At 45.2% G+C, this 19,589-nt stretch overlaps 1 protein-coding gene across 2 annotated transcripts in view; it reads right to left on the reverse strand.

Moving 5' to 3' along the window:
- nrp2a (neuropilin 2a) overlaps positions 1-19,314 on the reverse strand; it is a 60,362-nt gene extending 41,048 nt beyond the window's left edge. The window contains exons 1-2 of one of the 2 annotated variants that reach the window (XM_005920032.2): positions 18,364-19,313; positions 9,179-9,356 (exon numbers count right to left, since the gene is read on the reverse strand). In XM_005920032.2, the coding sequence (XP_005920094.1) occupies positions 9,179-9,356; positions 18,364-18,439 (254 nt within the window). In that variant the 5' untranslated portion in view covers positions 18,440-19,313. Of the gene's footprint in view, positions 1-9,178; positions 9,357-18,363 lie in introns of both variants that reach the window. The other variant, XM_005920033.3, reaches the window with a different exon arrangement.
- Between the last annotated feature and the right edge of the window lie 275 nt (positions 19,315-19,589).

Consider the following 19,589-nt stretch of genomic DNA (forward strand, 5'->3'; position numbering starts at 1 on the left):
AAAAACACACACAAAGAGGCAGCCCAACCGATTGATCCAAAATTAACCCCGAGTGTCACTCCTGTGCCATTATTAGACATAAGCGGCGACACAGAGTCACAGAGTTCAGTCAAAAGAAGATTGTTATTTCCATCCGTCTGTCCTGGGAGCAACAAGACCCACCGCGATGATCATGTGGGGTATAGGATGAAAGAAGAAGCCGGATTGGAGGTGGGTTGCAAAGTGGCTTGCAGATGCACCACAGCTGCAGGCTGATATTTAGTATCTGTTTCCCTTTAAGGAAAATACTACATGGATGGATTTTACAGCATCAAAGTTTTCCAAATTTCCACTTTTGCACTTGTTTTCCACAAGGACACAAAGTTTAATGCAGATATGTAGCCTGTAAGAGATAACACGCATAAAATATGGATCTAAAGATTTTTCATTGATATTCATGTAGGCCAAAAAAAGTCTCTATGAATGGTAGACTAATTTGGTCTCCTTAGCTCCCTTAACGGCTAGCGAATACTACGCAGTGTATGAAAACACAGCCCTGCCTTGGACAGCCATCATTAAATTATATCATAGCTCTGCTGATATGGTAAAGATGGAGCTAGTTCATGTTTTGGAGCTGAAAGTGAATCACCAGGTGTCAGGATAGTAATTTTGGGTTGTGTGAATACTGGAAGGTGTGGAAATCTCCGTGATTTTTGCTTGTTTCTAACTCAGTGCTGGATTATAGTTTTAAAGCAAGTTTCAATCATTTTCATCCAAATAGTGTCTGAGAGGAATCTGCACTTTTCTATCTCTTATATTCTCTTAAGCATGAGCTTGTTTTGCTGCTGTATGAGTACAAGATTTGTGTTGTTATTGCATTGCAAGTTGTTGCAACTGTGAATAATTTCCTTGTAATTTTATAATCTATCATGATACTCAATCGTGTTTCTCTCTACAAGTGTCTTTACCACACACACACACTAAACACAAAACACTGGGTTTCCCAATGTAGCTGACTGCATTGCTGCAGGCGTCCTGCAGCTACACCCTTCAAACATACAGGCATGCAAAACGCACTTGCTTCAATTAGTTTGCGTAACAAAGCTGTCACAAAACAACAGGGCTGCTGTTGTCTCGCTAATTAGCGTGACGGGTTGTTTGATGTTAAAAAATCGTCGCAGATGACTCCGAGTTTTGGAGCCGCCTTCAAACTCAGCATCTCGCCAATGTCCCGAACAGGTAAGCGCTTTCCCCCCCGCGACTTCTCTACAATGAAAAGCGTTCAGAAGAGCTGAGACAAACCAATCAGCTCAAGGCTGTGTTTCTTTGTGGAATCTCAGCACTAAGACTGCTTTTGTGCTGCCTGCTTGGAATAAAACCTGGATTAAGTAGAGTCACTAAGCCTCTTTTTTGGCTATCGCATTCCTGCAGTGTATTGATTCCTATACAGAGCATTCAAGCTAAGACTGCTGATGGAGGGATAATCCCAACCATATTAATCTAGGTCAGAGTGGTACATGCACAGGTGAGGCTCGAAGTGTGAAAATGCTGCAATGAGCCTGCAATATCGCCACATGAAAGCATCTGACCAACAAAAAGAACGTACAGGACGAGGCGAGTTAATTAAACCAAAAAAAAAAAAGAGTACAAAGGACATGCACTTTGGGAAATAAAGGAATCTCAGGTTTGATTTGGCCTTGGGAAGATTTTCAGGTCATGGTTTCAGAGAATATTTTAAAGCCGAGATGAAGGTAAGAAGGTTTATATATGAGGCAAAGGAGGGTTTAACGAAAACAGTGCCAGAGTTGGATTAGGGGGGAACTGCAAGACACAGTTTCTGAAGCCTGATCCGTTTACTCTGGTCGCAGCCAGTTGATGGGTTTGTGGACTTGCAGCTTTTTCATTATGTTCATTTCAAGGCTAGTTGTTGGCTTCCGCAGAACTTTTCACACAGCTATGTTACCTACAGGAAGGTGTTTAGCTAAAACTGTACTGACACACCTGTTAGCTTGGTTGGATTGAGGTGCGATCACATTCATGCCACGAACAAACTGCTCTGGAGTTCATTTAGAACCCCACCAAGACCACCTCCTCCAAAGGGTCTCGGTTTTGGTCTGAACTTGAGTGGAATTACTGTGTCCACTTCTGCACAGGTGAACCAGAGTCTGATTTAAACCGACCAAACACGGCTGGTGTGAAAGCAGCCTTAGGCTAAATAGCATGATAGCCTGATATTGCTACACCTCCTGAACCGGTTTCAACAGTTTCACTCTCTCTGCCTCTCTCTTACCAATTTTTATTGTTACTTTTTTAAAAATTCATAAATCTTAAAGTTTCAAAGGTGCACTGCGACATGTTTCAGTCTTCTTGCACGCTCCTCCAGTCTAAGCTTGTGATGACGACTGGGGCTCAAGCCAATCTGCACAAAAGAAGGCCTGAAGAGCTCTCCTCCTAGTAAGTAAAGAAGCTGTTGTCCAATACTCTTATACGTGTCTTGGTTGTAATCCTGCATTACAGAGGCGATCGTAGAGGCTTTAGTGGCAGGCTCCAACTGTGAGTCTGTGAGAGCCGCGGCCATCCCTTAAGTACGCCTGCTTAGGGCTGTTACTGACACATGCTTTAGGGAAAACACACACTCAAAACATGTGCCAACAAACACACAAAGACAGACGCGTACACAGACACATGCCGCATAGACAAGCACATGCGTGCGCGTACACAGTCGATGCTGCATCACCAACGCCGAGGATAAAAGGCCCGCGAAGGAGCTGAGAGCCTAATTAGGTTTTAATTGATTTTGGAGTGGGTCTCTATCCTTCTCTCCCCTCTCCCTCTCTCCTGTCGTGGATTAGCGTCAGTGAGTGAGTGTTCCTCAGATGTGATTATTGACCTGTTCGCTCAGCCTCTCCCCAGGCTCTGATGAATACTTGCATGAGGACCTGACGTGTGAGAGCCCACTGTCTGTCTCTCCCAAGCACACACTTGATTGCATTCCAGGACAGTGCGCAGACACACACATAAATCATTTGCACATGCGCACTCGCACATCTGCGCCCATGAAGGTACGCATTAGCGCCGCGTCCCGCTCTCTCACACACACACGGAAGCAGAAAGCCCCCATCCAGATCCAGATTCCTCTAGGAATTGTTTTGATTCAAACTCCGCCTTTCTGTCTGACACCATCCATCCCCAACTTTCCGTCTGTCTGGTGGTCTGTCTAGGTCTGCACGACCAGCCCTGTGTTAGGGAACCATTATGGGGGGCAGCAGTTTCGCCCTCCCTCATTTCCCCTATAGAATATAGCTGGAACAGAGGGAGAAGGTTAAAGAAACTAAAAACCCTTAAAGGCCAGTAATTCTGCACCAGCCCAGACACGTCTTCTCTTCCTCTGATCTCATATATCACGACACCCCTGCGCCAAAACAACTAACTGCCTTTCACACATTTTGCTGTTTGCTGGGGACCGGGGACATTTCCTGCAGGCAGCAGTGCCTCAGTACAACCAAACGCAGGCTCAAAGCGAGTATACATACACACCACAAAACAGTGTAAAACTCTACATTGACACACAGCAGAAACTGTAAAAATAGGCTATAAAAAAATCGAGAAACCACTAAAGACGAAACTGGTACGAGCAGTACTGGTTTCTTTTAAGAGATGCCAAATTGGGTGCTGACGGTATCGTAAACAATGAAGCTGCTCTGGAAGATTACTATACATGATGACACTTTATCTAAATTACATCCTTTATGAGGTTTACGTAGCAAAGATTTATTTATTGTCACATATTTGACAATAATCAGTGCCATTAAACAATGCGAGCTGTGCTTGTATGGCACCTTTTGGCCTTACTAGAGGACAGTAGTAGAATGAGCACTATTTATGTGAAGGGGCAGATTTAACAACCTACCTCGCGAAGAGTCGACGGTCCGCCCTATTCGCTATCATCGCCCATCATTTAGCAGGTGTTACTGTGAAATCTGGGAACTTCTCAAAGCTAACATTAATCTTGATGTGTTCATTTAGGCAGATCTTCTAAGCAGGAGCTTGTGGAGAGATATGAGGTTGCAAGTCTTTGTTAGGTGTTAAGTCTTTTTGCAGAGCACTGTTTGCTTATATATTTATAGGCCTTTTATGCCTCTGTGGCCTTACTGACCCTGCTAGTGGTCACTATGCAATAATGTGCAGTCAGTCCTGTCATTCCCCTTTAGGGATCTGCTATATGCATTTACAGTCCTTGCTGGTACCGTCCTCCTGCATCTTTTGTGAAATCAGCACATGAGTTCTCATCTAACCACCCTTCTGTAAAAGAGCTAGCTTTGTGTATGTGTTTCATTTAGTTTATTCTCAGTGCCTACACAAAGCATTCTCTGGGAACTTCAGCACTATGTAAGAGATCAACACGTAATTTGCCACGGGTGCGTCACTGTCTCCTTGATTTATTTTGTTTATGCTGGTAAAAGGGGAACAGCTGTTCTCGAGCATCAGGAAATCAAACTTGGCCGTACCCTCAGACACTCGGGGCCGTCGGCTGAAATGATTTCCCCCCTTCCTGTTGCCTGTGTTTCTCCACCCGTTTTTTCTACTTCTCAGAGCTCAGTGAAACCTCAAGACCCCGATCCAGTAAACAATGAGGCGCTGTCTTTGGCTTTCTTTCGTCCGCCTCGCCGCGATTTACACAAGCAGAGGCAGAAATTAAGCAAAGGCACACACACCCAGATATTCACATATCTGAACACACACTCCCTCCCACCCGCAAAGGGGACTCTAATAAGCCATAAGTGCCTCTGAAATATTAACTAGATGCTGCGAGCGAAATCCCAGCAGATCCGCGGGGGCCTGCCATCTTCAATCTAGCCCCCTCCAAAAAACAAACAGCACTTCTCCTTCTCATCTCCTCATGCCTCGCCGCCCTCCCCCTTGCTGTCCATCACGAGTTCATGCTTACAGATGACTCGGGCCAAACCACTGACCACAGACCGTCTAGGCTCAGCCCCAGACCTTCTAGTGCAGCATCGATCGGAAGCATCAAACTATAAACGCTGTCTGCACTGAAGCCGTGACCCTGCTGACTCTCGCTGGACGCGTTTCACCTCTATCGAAGCATGTTGGCCGTTGTGCTTTCCTCGCGCCGCGGCGTAGTTCATCAACTCTGATTACATTTGTGACAGATGAATACAGAGACAACAGTGCTGCAGCTGCACCGGGCTATCCTAATCACATGCTGGGTTTTTACGGTTAATTGTACCAGTTAGCCATTATATCATCATTAAATCCCGGCAGCTGTGTTGACTGCTGGACGCTGATGACCATGATTGTGTCCTAACTGTAGGCCAAATGCCAGATGTTGACAGATATGATCCTGGAACAACTCCCTCCTTTAGCCATGACCTCTGGGAGCTCGTCTGTCCTTCCTTTCATCCTCAGCCATCATCCTTCCCTTTCCCTTTTTGCGCCTTCTTTACTTTCCTTCCCCTCTGGCTATTGCTGATCATTTATAGATTTCCCATTACAAGCGGAATACAGACATTGATCCCACCCCTCCCTCGAACTCTAGCAAAAAGGCGATATCACGCATAGAAACACAGAGCTGGTACGTGTGTTGGTGGCACTTCTCGCTGTGGCCAGACATGTCACAAGCCCCGGGGGGTGGGGATGGGTGTGGGGGGTGTCTAGCTGTGTGTCTGAAGAGTTATAAAGTTATATAATAAAATCTTTCCACCTCAGGCAGACTGCATTCAATAACAAATAACCAAATAAAAGTGAGAAAATAAAAACCGGGAAAAAGTGCAAGAAATGGATCTTCTTGAATGACTATTTTTGTGTCTGTGTGTGTGTCTGTGTGTGCGCGTGCACCCACCCGTTTCAATGTTTAATTCAAGTGCATAAAAATAAAACACCTCCTTGGGCGGGAGCGAGAGGGAGAGAGGAAGAACAAAGGGAGAGATGGAGGGAAGGAAAAAATCGGAGGAGGGAGACGTCGAGAAAGAGAGCTGGAGAGAAACTCTCTCTCTCCCCTTCCTCGACTCCTGGTATATCACTAGGTAGCATCCTGGGGCTTGGTGATGGCAGATTGCATTAGAGATATGGGCCTGATATTTCATCTAGCCTTTATTACATTTAGTTCGCATCAATCGGCTGGCAGCCTGGAGGTAAGAGCTATTTGGCACATGGCCGGACTCCCCCTGAAATGAAATCCTGAATTAAAGTGCCACCTCAGACATGGAGCGCCTGCATAAGGCTCACGATTTGATTGCTGCAGTCGAGCCGGTGTTTGGCTTCGTTACATCGCACGAGTACTGACTGTTTGAACCCGCCGAGGGAAAATCACCAGCTGGCAGGGGATATTAGCGTTCAGAAGCCTTGCCTGAGCTGACCAAGCACTTTTCTCAGTTTTATAAAGGCCTAAAGTGCCTTGGTATGGGGTGGGGGTGGCGGTGGTGAGGTGATGACTGATGAGCACTTTTACACCGACAGGTTGCGTGCTTAATAGCGCACGTGCATGCGTGCTTTATAAGCATATCCAAAAACATATGTTCAGCCTTTCATGTGACCATTTTCCCCCCGTTTCCTGCGTGCTTCCATGATCAGCAGTCCAGACACCACAGCCCTGCGTATTTCAGGTAACACCGCTTCGGTTTTCTGCTCTGCCATCTCTGTAATCCCACCTGTCACGCAGATTTTCAGCCCCGGCCGAGATACCGAGCCCTTCCCTCCTCCTGGAAAGCCCTCTGGCTCCCCTTGCCCTAACCTCGCAGAGAGGACCGTGAAAACATGCAAAAATCTCCTCTCTGCTCACTCTCTCACACCGCCATGCCTAATCATACAGGCAAGAAAAGGAAGCAACCCGTAACAGTGCTACAGGGCCTGGATCAATCCGTGTAAAAAAGAAAAAAAAAAAGAAAAGCATAACACGGGATGGAGAGAGGAGGATTATCAAGCCCTATTTTGCTGTTTTCTGTGCCTTAAAGGGTTCTCTACAAAACACAGAAGGGCACACTGGTGTTAAAGGTGATGCATAAAAACATGTTGGCAATATTCCCTATTTCTTTCCAAACTGGGGGGTGGGGGTCACCAGAGGTGTGATGGATAGAGAGGGATGCTAACCGTGCAAACTTGCAAAACGTGCTTGCACAGTTACTCACTCATAAACGCCCACTCACACTCACACACTCATACATACAGGATGAAGGGAGACTGAGTGGGAGTGTGTGTTAGAGGGCACGCCGAGGCCTTGTCCCCTTCAGGCGTGTGTTAAAAAAAATGTTTAAAAAAACCCCCATCCTAATAAGATTGTCTGTACCGAAGGGAAAAAAAAGAAGAAGTAGAAGAAGGGGGTATTTCAGTTTCTCTTCCTCCTCCCTCAGCCTCCTCCTGCCCTGCATGCCTTGGGCTGTGAGAAACTGCCTGACACACTGCTTATCAACAGCTGAGGCATCCCTCCCTCCCTCTCTCTCTCCCTCCCTCTCTACCAGTCCAGCAGGAAGTGCGGGCACGCCGCATTGCCGACACAGCGATGCTGGTGTCAAAGCGGAGAGGCGCTTTAGTGCAAAAAGATAATTACACAACAAAAAAACACGACGGAAACCTGGAGTTTCAAAGGCGGCGACATCAAAATAACATTTCAAGTTCAATGCCGTCGCGGCGCTACCGTGCGAAAAGAACCCGTCAAATATTACAAAACATTTTCCAACCAAAGCGGCCATTCATGCGCTCATGAAAGCAACGGTTTTTTTTAATTTTGGTTTGGTTTTTCTTCCCCTCTCCCGGCCAGACAAAGCACTTTGTAGACGAACAATGCAAAAAAAAATAAAATAAATGCAAAAAAACCCCATTATTAATTCTTCAATTTACCGAGTGGAGAAGAGAGAGAAAGTGCACTGATAAACTGACCAAATGGACTCATCGTTTGACCAAAATTGGTTGTATATAAAACTGAATTAAACAGTAGAGACTGGGAGCTTTTTCCACCCTCCCACTACTGTCTTCCTCTGAGGTCATAGACAATAGAAGACCATATGATTTGGATTATTTATGTCTCTGAGAAAGGAAACTGACCAACTCGCTCATATCGAGATAAACAGCTGGGTCTCATTCCCTTCTATTACTTCTTAAAGCCTCCCCTGTTTATTCTCTCTCGGCCCACCCTCCAATCTCTGACTTCAAAATACATCATGATTCATTTTCTTACATCCTATCTTATCATTCTGTCTTTACTGCCCAAAAGCAGACGCCGACTTCCAAATATTGCTTGGCATTTGATTATCAGATGGAGGGGGGATTAGAGCTTTATAGTCTGGGTAATGCTGGCTGATGCCTTCAAAAGTAAATTTCAAATTTTTACATCTGTCAAAAATCTTCCCGAGTAGTCTGCTGTTCTTCAGAAGGTTAAAAACCTCACCTTATATGGTTCTTAGCAGGATAAAACACAAATACATCCTGGCTGACAACACTTGTTTTTTAAGCTTAACCAGCGGAAATAACACAGGAACTTATTATTAAACTATCTGAATCATTCTTTCCATTTGGGTTTTATTGTTTTATTGCGACCTGTTTTTCCTCGTCTGTATTCAAGAGTGTGTGAAAGAAGCAGAAAACCTTGGGATGTGGAAATGAGCAGCATTTCCTGTCCTCTAAAACACAGAGGGTTGATATTGCAGCTGATGTGCCCTTGAGCAAGGAATTTAACCCCCATAACTGCCTGGGAGAAGGCGACTAGCATCCAGGACAAAATGAGTTTAATGGTTATGTGCTTCTACATGGAGCTTATGTGCTTTCCATTTTCTGAATAAATAATTATGTCAGAAAATATAAAAAGAAAACCACAGTCTACCTAATGGTCTGCTATTCACAGGAAGCCTGCAATCTGCAATTAAAATTTCCTTTGCGATTGACCTGTTGTGGTCAAAATGTGGATTACGTTTCAGCAGCCTGGAATTGGGCCAAACCACCCGGCACTGAATTATAACAGTATGTAAAAATCTGTGCGCCTCAACTGGAAATTACTTGTTTGAGATACGGATGCTTTCGCAGCATACTAATGAACGTGTCAACATGAATCATCATTCAGCCACAATAATAGCACACCATCTTACTGGTGAAGCCAACTTTCCCCTGACAGAAAAGAGTGGGTTTTATGGACTGCACCATTATGACCCGAATCCAGCTCCTTCCCCCCTCCCCGGCCTTCCCGTCTTACTTGCAGTCGAGCCTCTCGATCTCAAAGTGGGGGTTGAAGTTGAGGACGATGCGCTGCGAGGGCTCTGGCGCCGTGATGATCCAGTGGCAGTTCTGGTGTGGGGGGTACTCCAGAGGATAGCCAGGGGAGGTGATATAACCGGCCTCGCTGGCATCTAGCAAACCTCCGCACTCCGGCGCTGTGTAAGAGACAGAAAGGTGAGTTAGAAGGTGCTGGGAGGTACTGACTATAAAGCAGGCGAAGAGGAGCGGTTAAAAATGTTTTATGCATGTTTTTATTTTAAACATAATTTGATGCATTTCTACACAGCGTCATTTGCAGGGGCAGACTCATTTAAAGCACTGAAAAATAATAAATAAATAATAAAAAAGCTTGAGGAAATGATGCGCTCCCCTAGTGCAGCATCTCAGTGGGCGCCCCTTCATTTACCTTGCTTCTCTATATGAAGATGTGATGAGCAACAAATGAACAGTAAAACAAAAGAAAGCAATTTAGGCTGTCAGTTAGGAGGAAATTGGAAAAACTTCTCCATTGTGGATTCTCAATGCAAGCAGCGCCACATGGGTAAGCTATTAAAACAATAAAAGATCATTACTGTTGCATTTGGTGAAAGCGCGCACACACACACACAGAGAAACACACCGAGCCTTTTTCACCCTCTTCCACACCCAGGCTCTTATCTTCCTACTCCCCCATAGGGAGCGTTCTCCAAGTGTAATTGTTGCTCCTGCAAGCCAATCTGCAAACATTAGGACACATTCCCTGATCCTATCACGCTCTCCCAGGAACAATAGCTTGCCAATAGCGTAGCTCTGCAGGCTTAGACAGGAAGTGACACGCAGACGGCCTGTCTAGCTAGGTTCTGGGGTTCACCCCTACTCTGTAATGAAAAGCTAACGCGCTAACAAAAGACCCCATTCTCTGATTTCGCCCCGTGAGCCACGGCGGCTCTCGCTCTCTCCGTTATCTCCCACAAACATGCTAAACACATAAACTCACATGCACATACAAAAGAAACATATATGAGTATTCTGCACACATCCACGCACAAAGCCCGGCAGCCTTGTGCATATTGGTTCTTTATTAATCTTACTCTGCAACAGATTTGAGATATTATCAATTTTAGAGAAAAAAAAACAAAAACAGGGGCACCACGACAACAGCAGGAGCTAGCTTAGCTTAGATGGTCCCAACCTTTTTCATTTGATGTACCACCACAGCTCTAATTTTAATCCAAACTGCTTTCATCCACAATGTTTCTAATGTTTTATTTTATGATTACTGATCAATTTTACCTGTTAAATCTTTTAAAATTCTGTTTGGATAGCATAGTGCTAGCTAACAACTTTAGCTATTCACCATACTTTTAGCTAACGTTTTTATCCATTGTTTTAACTTCCTATTGTAACACTTTGTACATACATTTTACTTTTATTTAACTTCTTGTTTGCTTTTACTTCTAACGATAATCTTTCATATTTACTTATCTATTTTCTGTGTTGATTTTTACCGGTTAGCCATTACTTTAAGAAGTTACTGCTCGGGTTGGTTCAATTCTTACTCTTTTTGGATTTTCTTATTAGTTGAGCTAATCTTTTCATGTGCCTGCTGGTTATGGAGAGAAGCACCAAAGACATAATCAAAGAGAGACGTTCAGATAGTGAAAAGAGACAAAGAATCCTAAATTGAAATCTATGGAAGAACCGCAGAAGTATATCTTCCAAGGGATAGAAAAAAAATAGACTAGGATAGACTCTTTAAAAATGTATTTTAGGGCAAAGTCATGACTTGTTAAGCGTTTCTTTAAGATTTGACTGATTCTTTCCAGTCAGTTCTTTTTGTCCTGGTGAAAGTTAATTTAGATAATTCTTCTAGAAGGACCTGAAGTACACTCTGGGCTAACTGTATCCCTGTTTGGCAATCCCTTGTTTAGCTTATGTTTGCTGATCCTCCAGTGAGATCTAATAACCAACACGATTTTGAACGCAACAACAGACAAATCCTGTTTCACTACAGTAGCGGACGTTCATAGGAATACATATGAGGAAGGAAAGGAGCTGAGACAGGAACATGAATCATATGGCATTAACAATGTGTCACTAAACGTTGGCCTTAACCACTCAGCTACTGGAATGAATCCATTATTGACATAAATGGGTTGATATTTTTGCCTGTTTCTTTCAAATTTCTGTGAAAGCACCAATAAAGGAAACAGAAGGAAAGATAAGGGGGGAAAAAAACAGCACCAAAGGCTTGAAGTGTAATAGACCCTTCAAGTGTTGACATTTCCACCGCCTATTGTGCTTAAAAGGCACACTTAGATTCTCTGACATTTGATAGAGCTGCGATGGCTTCCTTACTTTGTTACTGGAGAGGAGCAACGCCCACGCTCACATCAGGCACACGCACACACACAGAGCTGCTGGTGATTTCATGGGAGCGCATGACTCCAGCCGCCCACATTGCGTACGCACAGATACAAACTACTGCACAAATATACACACACGCAATTTTAGCCATAAGTGCACACATGAATACATGCTTTAACGCACGCCCACGCGTTTGGGTGCACGTATAAATACACGGAAACACAGAGAGCCACTGCACAATGTTCAAAGGACCACCCACACACACACACACACTCACTTCCAAAAACACGCAGAGGGCCTGTCAATCACAGGAGGGAGGAAAAAAATCACTAACTGAAAATTTTCAAAAAGATAGCAGGGATAGGAAAGAATGACAAAGACAGACAGAAAGACCGAGACACACACACACACACATAGACACACACATGCACAGACATCTCTTTATCTGCCGCGGCTGTGCAGACAGACAGTCATTGTTGGGAAGCCTATGGAGGGGACGGTGTGCAAGAGGCTATCAGCGCGCAGAGCCTCGGCAGATTAAGTCGTTTGGGGAGAATCCTGCAGCCTCAACACTTTTTTCCCTCTGAGCTGCCCATTCAGTGGCCTCCAAAGGAGGATGAAGAGGAGGGATGCAGGAGAAATGACAGAATGAGTGGGAAGAGAAGGGGGGATGAAAGGATTACAGTAGGAAAGGAAAATGGGAGATGTGACAGAGAGGATGAGGGTGAAGAAGAGCAGAGGGATGTGAGGAAGGGTGGAGGATTGATGGCGAGGCGATGGATAAAACACGGATTGAGAAAGAAGGGGAAAGATTGATCGGAGGGGGGGTGAAGGCGGCAGGCTGGGTTGATTCATGATGGGCGGTGGTGAGCACATAGGTGGGAAGAGCGAGGGAGAGGAGTGACAGGCGCGGGGAGAGGGAGGAGGCGACAAAAGGTGATGAGGAAGGGGAAAAAAATACAGGCAGCCGAGGAGGAGAGAGAAAAGATGGAGAAAGGAGCGGGTGCGTGTGTGCAGCGCAAAAGAGCCTGACGAGCCTCATTAAGACATGCCTGCTATCCGGTGCTGTCCTGCAGATGCCGACCCCCAGGGGGAAACCTCTGTCAGTCACCTCTCACACACACACGTGCACACACACACACACACATGCACTGGCAAACATGCGTGTGTGCAGTTTGGTGGGTGTTTGTTTGCGGCTGATGAGAAAAAAATAAAATAGAAGGAAAGTGACAGATGTGTGTGTATTCTCATCTAATTTTTTGAATAGCTCGCCATTATGAGGATGCTTATATGGTACAAATGTGTGTGTGTTTCACTTTAAAGCAGAATGTTTGGGTGTGAACAGAACTTGTGGTGCTGGATGAGTAACAGAGGGGAAGCACTCAGGAGCTGCCAGCGAGCTCCACGAATTACACTGTCTCTTCTACTAGAGCAGCCCATCTGTCTGCACACAAACACTCACACACAAAGTGCTGCATATGTCCCTACCATGCATGGACCAAGGCCCTATTACAATGAACAATGCCACTTTTATGTATGTGTGAGTCTTAAGAGTATGTTTGCAGAGCTGCGTTTTGAGTGGATGGAACTGAAATCTAAATGACATAAAGCACAGCGCAGACTGTATCAATGAAATGAATTAATGACTTTTGTGTGAGTGTGGGCGCGCATTTCTTTTTTAGTCGCTCCTGAGACGTCTTCGCACCCAATGCGATTGCCTTTATCTTCATTATCTGAGAAAATGTGCATACGTCTGCATGTCTTAGCTCAGGTTTCTGCAGCATGTGTGAGTTCGGCTGCACGTCCCGCCGCTCTTATTTCTATTAGCTGCCTTATCGGGGAGGCACGGCGTCACGCTCTGGGATAAGCCGCGAGTGCGAGGAGAGGCGCTGATAAATCCCTCCATCATTCCTAGTGTCTCTCGTCCCGTCCCTTGCGCCTGCTCCCTCCCCGCTTCCCCACCTTAATTAAAAAGTGCTATCACCCAGAGTGAGGGAATACGAGGGGAGTGAGTGGGCAGCACTCATGCATTCAGACATTCAGAGAAGAGCATGGGGTTGTCTCTCTGACTGCTTTTAATCTCACCCATTCGACACTAGGCTGGGCCAAAGGAGGGAGGGAGATGAAGAGGTGGGGACCTGCTTTAAGACCTTTTAGGTCAAACCAGTGTGCGCCTCAGCAGCAGGGAGCGTGGCCCACCCAGTCATAGATGGTTGAGTTTAGTCAATATGCTGGTTTCAAATGTTTCTTGTTGCCGTATTCAAAATAAAAGCGTTAAGAGAGAGAGACTCATGCTTTCTCTCGCCAGGTACTCCGACTTCCCCCCTCAGTCAAAAGACACATGTTAGGCTAATCGGTGAGTCCAAATTGGCCATGGATGTGATGCAGGTAAAGTGTACAGGTGTATGCATGCAAGGAAACAGCAAGATTGTTAATAGACCAGAAATATAAAAATAATGAGACAAAAACTGTTGCACTTCTATCATCCAGCTGGTTCTTTATTTCTTATTCCACGTTCATATTAGTTTAATTAACCAATAACTTTATTTCAGAAAGACATTTGAGACTCATTTCACTTTTTTTATGCTCTGTTCTTGTCGTCGTTTCCTTTCAGATTGAGGAGTCTGTAGAAATAAACCTGAGGATTACAGTTTAACGCCTTTATTCATTCCCTGCATTCTGATTGGACGCCCATAACATTTTCTTGTTCCTGTCAGGGGGGGGCTGTGTCTGTGCTTGTGAACATGAAACAAGCATAGAAATCTCTCCCCTCACTGACACAACGCTGTGTCAAATGTACATCTAAAATCAAATACGCTGTAGCTAAACGACGGCGTTCCGCTGAAAGCTGAGCCTGATTTCAGTGGTCACTAGCATGCATTGATGCTTAGGTGGATCTGAGCTTGTGAAACTTGACCAAAAGCAAATAACAGTCGGCTCCAAGAAACGCAACAGTTGCTGACAATGGCTTTTTTGTTAAACACTGTTAACTGTGTTTAAAGGGGGATTATTTCTTTTAAGAACTAACAAAAGCCACATCAAAAGCAGATAATATCCCCAAATCCTCTTTGCCTCCCTTTTCTTTCTCCTTCTCTACTCCTCCCTCCCTAACAGGATAAGTGCCCCACGTTAATCAGCTAAATGCACAGCGCTGGCCATTCCGATCAATGGATCAATGGATCAATCGAGTAAACAGATGGTCACTGGTGCCTTCAGCAGGAGGTGGGTGGAGGGGGGGGCCTAATCCTAAACGCTACCTGGCTACTGTATCACATCTCCTTCTCCCCCCACCGGTGCACCCCCTCGGCTCTGCGCGCCAGTGTCAAACCTGCACCACCGAAGCACTTTTCACAAAAGATTTTCCCCGTCTAAGGTGGAGCGAGCCTACATCAGCAAGGGAAAGCTGTGAAGAATTGAGCTTTGCTGCAGGAGTCTTGGTGATTTGTTAGCACCCTCTACCCCCCACCTTGCAGAGTGTTACCTTGCAGTGGAACTGACTGCTTAAAAAAAAGTAACCTCTTTTTGGGTGAATTACACTTCTTACAAAAAAGGCAGTTTCTTCTCTTTAAATTTACACTCCTGAACTGCTTCCTTCTTTTCAGAACCCGCGGTTTGAATTGCAGTAGATTCTAAAACACCCTGCCTCTTGACAAAGCTGACCTCCTATGGCTCCCTACCTAAAAACCCAGTCCCCCAGTGCCCGCTAAGATCCCCCCCATGTGCAGCTAATGCGACAGACTGAAAAGACCCAGCTCTGTTTTATTTATGGGGGTCTTGTATTTAATTTCACCCTGAGTGTGGTGAGCTGTTCAAGGGCTTTGTGCGAGCCTGTGACTCTCATACCTGACTGGTATTGAACGGGCCGCTCGGTTTGTCTTTGGCTATGAATGCTAAGAGAGGTGACCTTGTTTTTTTCAGATTAAAGTACAGAGAAATGCAAAGGATCCTAGATGAGAGGAGAAGACAAGAGGCAAAGGGGTGAAGGGGGAGAAAAGAAAAAAACATGAATAACATAAACATAAAATTTACTAAGTTCTTTTCACCCTGGAGCTGATATTATTAAATAATAGAAATCCAACTTCTAAAGAAGTCAATACCATGAATGGAGAGGATGCACAGCCGCCCGCTCAATAAACATGCAAATGAGCTGCTTAATGGCTTGAATATTAATGCTTGTGGTAAGGAGTAATTAATGCACATGTCAGCGAGTCAAACTATTGTGATTACAGGACAAGTGGAATAGAAGTGACTCTTCTTCGTGCAGAAATATTGCAGCAGAAAACTGCCTGAGGAAGACACACACACAAAAAAATGGTGCTTTGTAATGAGGGTGAAGGTGCCACCAGCAAAAAAAAAACAAAAACAAAAAAACAGAAGTCCACAGCATGACCTGTCCAAGCGCTGAACATCTTTAGTGGATCATTTACCCTGGCACCTCGTAGGATTTTTACACTTAAAAGAGTTTCCTGGCTGGGATGCCTCAGGCGTGCATCTGCTCGTTCCATAACATTACATTTTAGGGGAAACCTTTTGCTGCTGCAAATGTATCAAGTTGCCGAAGCACAGATGGACTCTGTCATCACAAAACAGCAACTCTTTAAAAAATGAAACACTTTAACGTGACTCTGTGTGCTTAACATTCACAAGAGGATCTCTGCTATAGTATTTTCACCCCTGTGGCTGGGGCTTTATCCCACTTTACGTGACGCTGTCCCTTCATGAACCCTGGATGCGATCTGACTCTTGACCCCTGCACACTTTGATGTTGCCCTTTTCCTCCACCATGCCGCTTGATGCAGAATCCACTCAGCTGATCTGGTTTCTGAGCGTTCCTCCTCTTTGTTGCCTTCGTGCTATGGCTCGGTCACTCTTCTGTGCTTTCTTAAACTCTGGAGTCACCGTCTTTCTCCCACTCCCCCTGTCTCTCTGTTTATGCTGCTCTCGCTTTCTCCCTGTTCTGTCTCTGTTCTGTTATCTGTCAGTCTCTCTTTCCTCTGGCATCTTTGTGTAATGTGGCTCTTGAGGGGAGTACAGAGGCAGGGAGATGTGGTGCAGTGTCTTGGCAGGGGAGAGAGAGAGAATAGGGGGGGATCCAGCTTCTTGCCTGCCTGATGACTGCCAAGAGGCCCACATCTGTCTCTGATCAACGGGTACATGCGCAGCCAGTGAAAAACACACTCACACACATTCAGAGGGATGGCTGAGATAGCTGTCCTATTTAAAACAAGTAGCTTTAAAAAAAAAAAGAAAAGAAGATGATGGGTGCAAATGAAGTGAAGAGAGAGCTTGGCTTTGTTTTGAGGCACGCCAGCGGGTGGTATTGTAAAGGCTGAGCAGTCATGATGAGCTCACGGACAGCTCCCCAGCCCGCCTACTCCCAGTAGACTACTTATGCAGATCGCATAAAATGTACATCTTACTACAGCGCATGATGATTAAGAAGTAAAAAGCCAGCACTGAGAATCACAGACACGCGAAAGAAAGACATAAAGCAGTTTTGGGTTGCGAAATGCCACCTGATCACCACAGCGGCGAAGAAAAGCGCACATACATATATAAAAAAGTGTGCCACCGTAAATGCGTCAACAATCCGAGACAGGAACGAGTGAGCCGAGCGTGAGGCCATGTGTCATCCCACCAGTGGCGTCACTTCTCTGTATGGTAAGACAAGCCTTGCTCACCACCAACAACAACCACCGGCAGCAGCTTCAAATCTGTCACAATTTCTGTCCGCGTAAAGAAACGCCACGCGTGAATTTGTAATCCACTCATTTATTTGCCGGCGATCGAACGCATCGCGATCACCCTGATTTTTATGAAATTTTTTCCCCCCCCCCCTTTTTTTTTTTTTTTGAAGAATACAAAGGACTCATGTGGTTAAGCTATACCACAGTGCCGTCTCTGTTTGAACAGTAAACTACTTAAGTATCTTAAAACAAGGCTCTAAATCCATACCAACTGGCTCCTATTATGCTGCTCCTTATCTTCCTAGTTGCGGTTTTTTCTTTTCTTTTAGACGGCTAAGAGCGCAGAGGTGGCGGTGTGCCACTACGCCGCCTGGAGCTCTCAGCCTTGGCTTCACCCTGCCCAGACAACCCGGAGGAGCACGAGGAGATACTGAAGGAGAGACTCGTGGTGGCTGATGAAGATAGTGATCCTATTAGTCAACACAACTGAAGCTCGTACGCTTTTACGCACGGGCTCTGTGAGACGCAGGCTCTTCACCCAGCTTTAGCCGTTTTCATCACGATGTGCGCAAAAGCATTTTAATCAGGCGTGGGGTTAGTTTATATCCAGAGATGATTAATCAAAGGAAAACAACTGATGAGAACGGGTTGGATAAACATCGTGTTTAAATTTAACATTCACGCTTCACGGCAAACTATTCTAAGCGTAACAATTTCCACTTTCCGTTTTTCTAAATATTTAATGAACGCATCCATGTCTTTCAGTTTTTAATGTTTAGTATGATTTTGATGAAACAAGTGCATAAGATCTAAACATTTAAAAACAAAACAAATAAAGAGCCTTTCCTCCGCATGCTGCTGTATTTGCCATATTTAGCAGGAATAAAACATCAACAGCTTTATCATGGGAGCGTTTGTGTGTTGAAATAATTTGAAACATATGACTTGGAGACCTGGAAATGAATTTGAAGGATAAAAGCAATTACAGTGACCAAGAGAAGATGATACTTAAATGTGGTGCTTATAGTAAAAACACGTTCCCGTGATTTAGAGCAACGTTTAGTGTCAATTAGGCTGTTTTGGCAGATCACGAGTGCGTCAAAATCAAGAAGTAACCAAAAAAACTCACCGTTTTGTCCTCTGACTCTTAACGACACATGGCACACTGCCATTAAGAATCCAACCAACGAGAACACAAAATCCATGTTGAATCACACACAAAACGAAAAAACAAAAAAACTTGTAGATAGTTTCAAGTAACTAATGTTTCCACCTCGCAGGATTGAAATGCTTCCGTTCCTCCAAAAGAAAAAAAAGAAAAAGAAAAATCCACAGCCGTTTGGGACCAGCAGTGAAAACTAAACCGCTGTAGTAAAAAGCCCACGGTGTTTATTAAACCATTGGTGGAGAAAAGTGTGCGCCAACTACTTGTCACTGAGAAAAATCTGAATATTTTGTAAGCACTGTCCTTTTGACTCTGTCCATTTAGCGGAGCGATGCCACCAAACCGCATCCAAAAGAAGAAGAAGAAGAAAAAACCCACAGTGAATCAACAAACTCCTTGATCAGTGCTGCGTGCGCTCCGCAGCTGGGAGGCTTCAGGGGATATCTGCGCCTCGCAGAGTCCGGACAGGACAGCAGGCTCCGGGGTGCGCCAACTTCTGACCGATGAGGGGGACTCTCCCTGTCCCGGTATCTCCCTATAACTCTGCGTCCTCCCGCTCGCGGATTTTACGCACACGAGGGTTTGGCTGGTTCTCCGGTAGGAGCTTTATAAGAAACCCGAAGAAAAAAAAAGTCCAACGGTAACAGCTCTCAAAGCCACGTAAACCCCAGTCCGAAGCTGCTTCCCAGCGAGGCACAAAAGTAATGAAATAAATGAAAAGCAGCGCGCTCTCGATCCTTAGAAACAACGAACATGCCGTGCCTCCTCCTGCAGCACCTCTCCTCTCTGCTGTCTTCGCTCCTCTCTCTGGTAACGGCTCCGTGAAGCCTGCGCTCTGCCCCGACAGCAGCGTGGGTCCAGCCTGTGAGGTGTGTGCACTGTGTGTGTGAGTGATCGCGCTTTTGAGCTGAGCAGCTATCGCGTTACAGTCACTGCGCCTCGGCTCCGCCCCCTCCCGTCGATCGCCGGTTATAGGAGGTGGGGGGGGCACGCTCTCCCTCACTCGCTCACTCACACACACATAAACAGATGCATCCTATTTCAAAAGACACCACAGATATTAACTCTTCCACAGATGAGACCGAGATTAAAAAACAAACAAACAAACAAAAAAACATTCTCATGGTAAACCAGGGGATCACAGCTTCTCCTGGGGCTGTTTAAAAAATGGGCGGGGGTGCAGATGAAGA

Source organism: Haplochromis burtoni, unplaced genomic scaffold (assembly GCF_018398535.1).
Source record: "Haplochromis burtoni strain Fernald_Lab_line unplaced genomic scaffold, NCSU_Asbu1 Contig_40, whole genome shotgun sequence".
In the NCBI taxonomy this organism is placed as follows: domain Eukaryota; kingdom Metazoa; phylum Chordata; class Actinopteri; order Cichliformes; family Cichlidae; genus Haplochromis; species Haplochromis burtoni.